General features: G+C 30.4%; 1 protein-coding gene across 1 annotated transcript; it reads left to right on the top strand.

The window, feature by feature from the left end:
• Nucleotides 1–5412: 5412 nt before the first annotated feature.
• Nucleotides 5413–6730, top strand: LOC108809812 (F-box/kelch-repeat protein At5g51250-like). The gene has a single exon (XM_018581951.2). The coding sequence runs from the start codon at nucleotides 5514–5516 to the stop codon at nucleotides 6618–6620; it is 1107 nt and encodes a 368-aa protein (XP_018437453.2). The 5' UTR covers nucleotides 5413–5513; the 3' UTR covers nucleotides 6621–6730.
• The last annotated feature ends 4746 nt before the right edge of the window (nucleotides 6731–11476 follow it).

Raw genomic sequence — 11476 nt, forward strand, 5'->3', positions numbered from 1 at the left:
ATTTGCTACATTGTATGCGCTAATTGAAATCCCAAAACAAAATAATTTGCCACATGAACTTTAGATAGGCTCATGCAATAATTTTTGCATCTTGGAAATATATAAAAATTAAAATAGCTGATATCAAAACAGTGATAATTTCTTGCCTCATCATAATAATTATTCTGGAGTTCAACAGAAAGCAAAAGAATAAGAAAAGTTAGTAAGTAAAAAGATATTTTATACTTTAGTATATTCCTTTCCAAAATTCGTTAGTGAACAAATATTTTATAAAAATTTGTGAAAAGGAATGTTAAAAACAGAGTGTATCATACTAAAATATATGCTAGATTTTAGGTGTAGATATGTAAAGTAGTTATTATGACTGCGATTTTTGTGACCACCTATAAATATTTTTATTATTAATTGGAAACCAAATATTTTTTTATAAAATTACAGTTTATTAAGTCAATGGCATATGGTTGTAAATACTGAGGAAAACTAAGGGGTAATTTATATTTGTACTTCAGTTTTAATATAATAGATTGGTTGGTGTGTATATTTCTATTTTTATGTGCATTTAAAGCTTGAAATTTGTTGTTCATGAGGGTTGGTGTATTGATATAAATAAAATATTTTAAATAATTGCTGAAGATGAGAATGATTGAAAATAAAAAAAAAATCATTTTCCAAAAGGAAAAATGGCATTTTTGTGAATAACTTGAACTTTGGGGTGAATAGAGAAAATAAAAGTTCCAAAAAGAGGTCATATTTGCATTTGACTTGAAGTTTTGAGTCATATTTGAAAAAAAACTATTAGTTTCTTCGTATATAAACGTAAAATTCAGTATCACAATAAAAGTGTAAAACATGTAATCCAATAATTTTAAAGCATTATCTTCAAACTTAGTATAATTTTATAGTTAGTTTTTTCGGTTTTAATGATAATGTAGAAGAGTCATATTTTTTTTTTTTATTGTTAGTTGTGTTTCTCTTATTCAGTTAAAAGTAAATGTATAAAATTATTTAGTTATTTAGTTTTGATGGTTAAGTATCTAAAATCTTAATATTATAAATATATTTAGTTAGCCTAATTAAGTAAATACTTTGTTTTTCGATTTTGGATTGATAAAAATTCTAACCGAATTAGACATACACTTTGATCTAGTTTGGAAGAGTTCGGGTTCGATTAGTTCGGTTCGATTTGGTCCTTATCTATCTCTAATGAAAACTTTGATTTTGGTTTCTGTTTATTTTTAAGACAATTATTAGAACGGACAATTTACCTGTATTTTAAAGAATCTATTCTTTAAAATCTTGATTGGATGGAAAATTTTTTTTTTGAAAATACAAAAGCCAAAACCTAATCTTAAATCCACAAACAAGCAACACCTAAATCACGACAATAATAATAAGTTATTCATTGTCTTGAAGAATAAGAGTGAATGGTGACTGTAGTTTTGATAATATTGCGGAATTAAAGTTCGGTATAGTGTAACTGCAGTTCATGCGGTTTGCGAGACAAGTGCGGTTTTGATAGAATAAGTGGTACATAATGACGTTTGATTGGTGAAAATATTTTGCGGATTTTTAGATAATATGTAGAATAATATGTTTTTAATATTTTATAAATTTAAAACTTTTAAGTTAATTTGATTTTCTATAGAAACTATAGAAATTAATTAAAACTTTATTTTATAAATTATTTTGGAATAAATATATTTTAGTACTATTTCTCTTATAATTATTCAGTTTAATATTTTTTGTTTGGTTTCATCGTAGGTCTATACAATATTGTTTTCCTAATAAGACCAAATTATTATTACTTATCAATTTATTAAAGTTATCATGCTTATCACACATTTTGGTTCTGGTTTGATCAAAATTGGATATCATCAGTCGTCTATATGCGGTTCTATCTTTACTATATAGTTGGCAAGATTTAGTGCTCATCATCGTTTTACACTAATATAAAGTCTTAGAAAATATGTTTTATAACTGCTAAAGGTAGAACATATTATAGATGCCTTTTTGAGTATAAGTGATGTTGATATCGTGCTGATTTTGATGCTATTTAAATGCATTAATATGATAATCACTCAAATTATATATAAATACTTCATAAACAAAGTATTTTTAAACATTTTATTACCATAAACTAAATTAATTACTTAAAAAGAATTAATATGTTATATTGTTTTTTAAAATATTACATTGCGTTATAAACTGATCTTTCGTCTAACTTGTCATTCCAGAATAATTTTTTATTTATGTTAGAAAATTAAAAAAATATATAAATATAAAACTCAAAAACTAAAATTAACAGGTCTGGATTGGTTTGAGTATTTAGGATCGAAAAAGACTCAAAGTATCTGAAAACCAAAAAAATACCAAAACATGAAAAATACCTTAAAATCCCTAAAAGGAACCTAAAACAATTAAATACCGAGAAAGATCCAAATTTTTATTTTAAATCTTATCGGAGAAACCAAAAATACCCAAAGAAATTTATGAATACCCAAAATAGTGTTTAAAAAAAAAAATTTCACTCCAAACCCTAGACTAAAATCGAAAACCTGAACCCAAAACGTAAAATGTATTTGTAATACCAAAAAATATCTAAAATACTCAAATATACCTAATATACACAAAACATTTCAGGTACTTGGGTACTCGGTCATGTCTCGGGTAGGATATTGACTTGAAAAAGAGACCTGCTGATCCAAGAAAAATGAATATGTACTTTGCCTTTGACCCGAACTCAAACCACACCTATATTTCTAGGTCGATTTCAGTTTGGTTTTACGAGTCTGATAAATTGTCCATGACTAAAAAAGTTACATAAGAGTATACATACAACATCATAAATAAAATGATTCATAAATTATATGATTTTTAATAAATTCTCTTACTCGATATAATATGAGCATTCACATAATAATATATAACAATTTCAAAATACTAATTCACATTTACAATCCAAAGAAAAACCCGCGCTTTCGAAGCGCGGATCAAAATCTAGTATAAATTATTTGAGAAGTGATTTTCTTATGTGTCATCACCATATTCATTTTCACCAAAAAAAAAAACATGGCTTTGAGATATTATGAAATGGCATCACTTAATTATGAGATGTATAAATTTCTTTATTTATTGTTTTCAGCATATGAAGATGCTAGAAAAGAGAATGATGTAGAACCAATAAGACATACTGGTATAGTCTCCCTCGCCGGCGGCATGTGTCAAATATATGAATAGTATATTTTTAATAATATTTTATTTGGAATGATATGTTTACAAGTTGTACTAGTTATACTAGTTGTACGGTTTTCGGAAAAAATCGTCTTCGTCTTTTTGGTCTCGAGCCCAAAAGGCTAGATGCAGAGCCAGAAAATTCTTCAACCATTTCACTAAAAACGTGAGTCACCAGAAAGAAGAAAAAGATTGAGTTTGATGTATGATTTTCATGTGTTTTGTTTTGCAAATAATTGTTTTAAATGATGTATTAATACAATTCTTATCAACAGTTGTAAGATTTTAGTTTTTTTTTACCAAGATAATAATATATATTAGAAAGAAACAAAATTGCAACAAATAATCCAAATAAGTTGGTCTAATCTTCCCTCGCATGCATGTATCAAATACATGAATTATATATTTTAATATTACTTTATTTGGATAATGATTTGTTTACAAGTTGTACTAGTTATACTAGTTGTATTATTTTCGGAAAAAGCATCTTATTTTTTTGTTCTTGATTCGAAAAAGTAGATATGGAACCAGAAAATGTTTCAACATGATTCCAAAAACGCGAGTCATCGGAAAGAAGAATAAGAAAAGAGCATCAATGACAAATAAGAGCGATTTATCGGCGACGAAGAAAAAGAAAACGAAGAAGGGAGGGTACTTTTCTAATCCAACCAAACAAACTCGGAACCACACCAGAGCAGAATACGCTGAGGAGATTAGGTCTAACAATGGAGGTTCACAAGACAGAGAATGATAAAGAGGTGCAAAGAACGGTAACCATTAAATTTGAAATTGTTTTGTAAAATATTTTATTGTTAGGGTTCAGCTAAGGCTCCTTCCGTGTCAAATTGATAGCTTTTGGGATTACTTTTGAAAATTTATGTTCCTTATAAAACTTATGTTTCTTTTGGCATTAAATTTTTTGTCTTTTAATGTCAAATTTGTTCTTTTTAATAACTTTTGAAACTTTTAAAACTTTTGCTTCTTTTGAAACTTATATTATTTATGAGAAAATTAGGTTTAATTTAAATGGACATGTGTTTTGATATAACTAATACAACTAGTATAACAACTAGCATATTCAACTATGCTAATATTTAAGAATTGTACAACTAGTATAATTACTGGACGTTAGTGTTCAACCACAATGTTTAAAACATTATAAACATTTAAAACATGATCCACATTTAAAACAATACTAAATAAAATAACACGTAGTTGTACCAGTTTTATAGTTGTATTGTACATAGTTGTACTAGTTTTTGAGTTGTAACAATTTGTGCATAGTTGTACTTTGATAGTAAAATAAAAAAAATATTAGATGTACTACATAATAAATACATCTACCTCAGTTGTAGCACTTATTTGTGTTTACATATCTTTGCCCGGATACAATAAAATCATCAATTTGTAAATATACATTTCATGTATGTTTTTCATAAAATTACGTGGACAAATAAGTTAACAAACCTTAAAAGTATAAGGTAGATAATGTAAACTTACGGAGATGTGTAATAATTTTTTTTTATTTCCCAAAATTTCAAACTAAATTATGAGAAACTTTCCGAGTACATACCAATTGAGATATTTAATTGTCTTTCTCATATGGAAAACCAGATTAGTTTTATCAATTTCTAAAATGTAAAAATTGTACTAGTTGTACCAGTAATACTCGTCTAATATAATATATACACAATTATCAATTGTTTATATATCTACTTTAAATGATTTTACCAATATTTCACATCATAGCTTTGTAAAAATATGTTCAATGTTTGTTTATCACTATACTATGTTTATTATAGTTAATAAACTTTTAAAATATAAAGTATATAATGTAAAATTAAGAATGTAATGTAATAATTTAACAAAATTTTGAAAAACTTCAAATAAAATATGAAATTTTGTCAACATATATAATTAGAATATTTACTTGTTTTATATGTAAATTATAACGTTTGTATACTAATTATATAACTTTTTATTAATTTAGTTGTACGAGTTATACTAGTTGTACATAATCGAATGAGAAAATGAGATAAAAAATATTGTGTGGTTGTATGTTGTTGAGGTTAAAAAAAGAGGAGGAAAGAGAATGAGATCGTATGGCTAAGATTAAAACATAGATAAGATGATCTAATGGCTAATATATCCTTTTATTAATGGCAAAATTTTCATTTGATTCGACTTGATCTATATAGATTTTTTTCCCTGATTGTAGATTTTTTTTTGACCATCTGGTCTATATTATAATTTTGTCCGATTTCGTCTCCTGAATTCCATCAATGTCGTCTCCGGAGAAGAAGAAGGAGAAGGTGGAGGAGCTCCCCTCGAACCCAACTCCTTCACTTCCCGATGAACTGCTCACAAGCTGCATCGCACGCCTCTCAAGACTGTACTACCCGACCTTCTCCCTCGTCTCCAAGAGCTTTGGATCTCTTCTCGCCTCACCGGAGCTATACAAAGCCCGATCACTCTCGTCCCGCACCGAGAGCTGTCTCTATCTCTGCCTAGAGTCCTCCTCAGACTCTCGCTGGTACACCCTCTGCCGAAAACCCGATAAAAACAAAGATAACGTCAGCAAGAAGTCAACTAGTTATGTTCTGTCTAAACTCCCATCACTCCGCTCTGCTCCTCCCGCCGCCGTTTTCACCGGTCTCGTCTCCGTCGGTTCCGACATCTACAACATCAGATCCTCCTCCAACGTCTCGGTTCTCGACTGTCAGGTTAACACGTGGCGAAAAGCCCCGAGCGTGCCTGTGGAGCTGATGACGTTCTCCGCTTGCGTCGTTGACGAGAAGATACACGTGGCAGGGATCCACGCCGAGTCGTTGAAGAACGTGTCCATGGTGTTGGACGCGAGAACGGGAACGTGGGATCACGTGGTGCCCATACCTACCAGCCTGACGAGACGCGGCGTTTTGAACATGAGAAGCGTGTGTATCGACGGGAAGCCACACGTGGCGATTGATAGAGGTGTGGTTTGTTATAACTCACTGGAAGGTAAGTGGGAACGTGCCAAATCGAATATGGGTACTTTTTGGTTTTCAGATTCTTATTGCGAGGTAGATAATGTTTTGTACACTGTTCGCGATGGAGAGTTGAGATGGTACGACGGTGAGGTGAACGCTTGGATAAGCGTGGAGGGTTTGGTCGGACTGCCTAAGTTCTTGCCTGGTGTTTCTGTTAGATTGTGTGATTATGGTGGTAAGATGGTGGTCGTGTGGGACAAGGACATGCTGTCTAGTGGCGAGAAGATGATTTGGTGTGCTGAGATTGCGCTTGAGAGGCGTGAGATTAGTGAGATGTGGGGAAAAGTTGAGTGGATTGATCATGTGCTTACTGTTCCTATAGGTTATTATATCGTCAAGGCTCTTGCTGTTACCGTTTGATGAATGTGTCGTCGTCATCATATGATCATTTTTATATTTGCAATGTGTGTGATCTTTTGGTATTTGGGACTTGTATTATGAATTAATGTACTCGTCTTATTGTTTCACTTTTTGTATACTCTCCCAGTATTAACCCCATTCAGAATCACATTACCATGAATCTCGTTTTGCTTGTTAACATCCACATACTTAGAAAGCATCGCTGGACAAGGTAAAAGCATCATATGCTTTAAATCATCGCTTCCCATCTCACTCTTAACCATTCATGATCCATCTTTGTATGTTCCACTTTGTGCATACCTTTGCATATTAAAGTATTCCAAGAAACTAAAATCATTTTTCCTTACAGGTTTACTTTGAGTGGTATAAACCAAAGCATGCTCCCCAAAGAGACCAACGCAAAATGAAGCAACACATAAAAAAAAAATTTACTTGATTTTTGCCTCAACTAATCCTTTTGAACAATTCAGATATCAATCAACCAAATCATCATATACCATTCAATGTGAAAACTGTTTGAACAATCCTTAACTTTCTCTTTGTCTACAAAATCAAACCATCCATCTCCCCAACCTTAGTCTTCCAGCCACGAATCGAAACTGTACTTCTAATTCGCCACCCAAACATGTTACCATGCAATTTCTGTCAACCTCCGCAAGTAAATCTATGGTAACATGTTCCACCTGGCCTCTACGAAGCATCTCAGATTTCTTAAGCTTTTTCATTGCGTAGACATGGCCATCAAGAGAGAAGAATACAATGTTACGTATATGTTTACATATAAAAGGTTTACAGTAAAGAGTAATGCTATAAGTCTTCTTCTCTAAGTCATTCATCAAATTCTTCTGCTGTTCCTCAGAGACTTGTGCAGCAGCTAACTTATTTTCCAGCATTATTTTTTATTTTTATTTTATTTTCCAGCATTATTACGTCTGCAGCAAATGCAATTTCCCCCCACCCCCCACCCCCAAACACATAACAATATCATAAAATGATCACATTATTCTATAACCTTGACATAAAGATATCTAAAAGACTCCTTGGAAAGCTCAATAACAAAAACATGTAGAAGAACCATTTACCGCTCGTGTCTTTGCAATTGTTTTTTTTTTGTAATGATTTTCGATATACTGTTTGGCAGCTGCAGCCTTCTGCTTTGTTGCATTTGGCACAGGTCACACAGCTTCTTCTTCACTTCCTTCCAGATGTTTTGGATCCCTTCTCGAGGAGTTCTCCTTCCCTTTAGACGTTATCTTATTCAGCCAAGCTTTGGCTTTATCCATAGCTTCCCCAATCCCCACTCCCCTTAAGTCGATAAACCAAATAGCCAAGTTAGTATCTTAAGTTGGAACCCTTTTTTTACTCATTAGGCTCCTAAACATAATTCACTAGCTAACCCTAATAGTATGTTCTCAAATGAAACCGAAAGCCCACCAATACAAACTCTATAAGATGATCATTGAAGAATGGAAGGTAAAGCGATTTGAAAGAGTGAACACAAAATGTGCAAACAAGAGAACATACTCAAGAACAAAAGCGTGTGAACTTAGATACATAGATAGCCACGTTTTATAGTGATGGTTTAAGTAAGAAACCCTCGAGTCCAGGGAGGGAACTGATTCCTCAGTTTCTTCTCTTTCTTCCTTCTATATTTTTTAATGGGTTTGAGAAAAGAAATTGTAGTGAAAGAGAAAGGAGAGCGAAGTTTGAAGCTTTGGTTGCTTTTGATTAACGAAGAGAGACTAACAAGCACAACCGCTGCTCTTTGGGCAAATTGTTTTTACACTTTTTGTCTTTTTGAGGATTGGTTTAAATGTCATTGAAACTATTGATTTTGACTTTAATTGTGTATAGATCTCTCAGTTAACCAAACATTGTTACCTTATCTACAAGATTTTACTTACTCCAGTGACTCCATTAAACAACACCTTTTAATCTTGAGTAATTGCATCAGGTAGCTATGTTTCAAAGATTATTTAGCTATATAGGGTATGAATGTGTGCGCAGAACAAATGCAGTCTAATTGCAGACTATTAAATATGCAGATAGAACTGCATTTTTTGTCCATTCACATTTACAAATACAGAACCCAAAAACATGAAAAAAATAAAAATTATCATGCATGCAGATCTCGTTTGCTCTTTAAAATTGATGTCCTGCATCTGCTAGAAAAAAAGGCATGGGTGGGAGGCAGAGGCCCAATAAATACTTATCTTTTTTTTTTAAGTTTTTTACAAATACGTTGATTATTTCTCTTCATTTATTTTCAAACTAAAATTCCTCTACAACATAAGGTTTAATGTTCTTTTTTATACGATAATTTCTAGACAAAATTTTATAAATTTTATAAAATATATAAAATGATATATATGTTATGTTTAATTAGTGTTTATATATTTAGGTTGTCTTTACATCCATTAAAATAATTCAAAATTAAAGTATTTTTAAAAGATTGGGATTATTAGTTTTATGATTATAGTATTTTTGTATTATTCATTTTATGTAACATTTTTAGGAAAACAAAATTGCACATATATATATATATATAATGAAAATATTATATTACATATATATATTATATTCTATAATATCTTCATTGATAATTATATGGATCCAATATCTGTAGAACCGAACCGAATACTCTTTATAATTTTTGTAACTGTGATGAATTTTCATATAATCTTAAATTTACCATATTTATTTAAATGATGATATGTATTGTTATTTTTCATCATGGTATTTATTACTTATATATAATAAGTTTTTATTTTGTTTAGATATTTATTTTTCATTAAAATGTTCAACATTTATTTAAATACATTTAATTTTCATTAAAAAATTTCATTTATTTAAATACAATAATCTATTAAATTTGTTTGATCTGTATTTGTTCTACGTGATTTGCATAATCTGTATTTGTTCTGTTTGATCTCCATTTCAGTTTGATCCGCATATTTTGATCTCGTCACCATTCGAAGCCATAGAATAAGCTGATCGAATACACTGTGCACTTACATTTAATCCAAAATTGCCCATATTTGATAGCTCTGCTACTAAGGTCTGACAAGTCTTTAGGTCTGCATGTATCTCTAGGCGAAGCTATAGTAACTCCTCTACAAAAAGCTACTGTATGCTATCTAGAATAATTAAATAATGCAAATAACACTCTCGGTCCTCTCTCTTCACACAAATACACACTCTCTTTCTCTTTCTTCTTCCCTCTTCCAAATTTCAGAATCTAGAATTTCGAGTAACAGTCCCTAAATCTCTTTCTTGTTGTTTCTCTCAGCTAATGAATCTTCAAAGTTTACTTTCTTTTTTTTTTGATCAAAGTTTACTTTCTTCAAAGTTTACTTTCTCTGTTTCCATTTTCACCGGGCTAAATGAGTCCTCTCCACACTCTCGCTCTCTGCTTCATCTCTCTACTCCTTTTCTCCGGCACCAATTCTGTAATTGAGCGTGAGCTCCGATCTATACTCGAGTTCCGTGAACGCATCCGTGATGAGACCTCTAAAGAAGTTGTATGACCAACCACCTAAATAAAGAAGTTGTTGCATTAAAAAAAAAAAGGTACACTCATATTTTAATATAAACTGATTATATATATTATAACAGATTTAACCTTTTAAAATGGAAAAAAATAAATTGGTTAGTTTTCATTCTTTCCCTTGTGACTGAAAACTTTCAAATAATTTGATTCACAGTTTGTTGTTTGTTATCGTTGGAAATCATCTATAGAATGATATCTAAGATGACTAAAAGTTAACTAAACCTAGTAATATTGAGTTAGCAGATGAAAATTTGACAATCTATTAGCTTTTATACATCAGAACCATGTGTTTTCCAATGAAATGTTCAAATGTGGTGTGACCAAGATTAATGTGGAATGTATGCGTGAGGAAGCTAAAACCTGTGCCAAACAAAAGAAAACAAAAAGAAAAACCAAATATCAAACTCTCCTCCAAACTTTGATGCGTCCTATATTGCGGCAATGGTTCTCAACAAACTTTTGCCTTATTGGACTTAAGTATAACGAAGTTAGGTGCAAAAAAAATTATTTTATGAAAAATTCAGTTTAACAAAATTTCAACAACTATGTATTCCATATAGAACAAGATGAACAAACTACCAACACTTTCTATGGAAACACTAGTTTTCTAGGTCATTTGCCTGAGAATCTCCAACTCAATACCTTACTTTAAGAGGAGAAAACTTCAAAATGAGGATTTGAAGGTTGATACTCCAACCATAAATCATTAAATCCTCAAAAAAATCCTTAAAGGTTTATTCATTTCCATTATAGTTCTTGACATTAATAAAAGTTATTAATGATGATAAAACTTCACAGATGCATATAAAACATATTTTTAATATATTATACAACACAGTATATATTACAATATTATATAATAATAATATAATAAAACAACACACACAAATTGAAAAAATTACATATAAAATACCAAATTACGCAAGCATTATTTCCATAATGCTTTAATTATGTTAAATTTGTTTAATGTATTTTTATTATGTGTGAACTTTATGTAATGTCTTTCTATTTGCGTGGATTTATTTTAATGTTATGTAATATTTATTCTATTTTATTTTACTTTGGTATATTTAAGTTATTTTAAATAAAGTTAATAGATGTATTTATGAAAGAAAATCATTGTAAGGACTAGAAAGAAAATAATTGTAAGGGCTAAAAAGAAAATGAATAATAGTTTTGAAGTTTTCAAATAGAAAAACTTCATATTTGAAGTGTCACTATTCAAAATTTCAAAATTTAAGGATTTGAAATTGTGTCAGAATGATAAAAACCTCAGAATTTAAAGATTTGAGGTTGAATTGGAGAT

This window comes from Raphanus sativus, chromosome 6, assembly GCF_000801105.2.
Source record: "Raphanus sativus cultivar WK10039 chromosome 6, ASM80110v3, whole genome shotgun sequence".
In the NCBI taxonomy this organism is placed as follows: Eukaryota; Viridiplantae; Streptophyta; class Magnoliopsida; order Brassicales; family Brassicaceae; genus Raphanus; species Raphanus sativus.

Bases quoted from the DNA above. Each gene is read 5' to 3' on its own strand.
- LOC108809812 (XM_018581951.2), top strand. From the start codon at position 5,514: ATGTCGTCTCCGGAGAAGAAGAAGGAGAAGGTGGAGGAGCTCCCCTCG.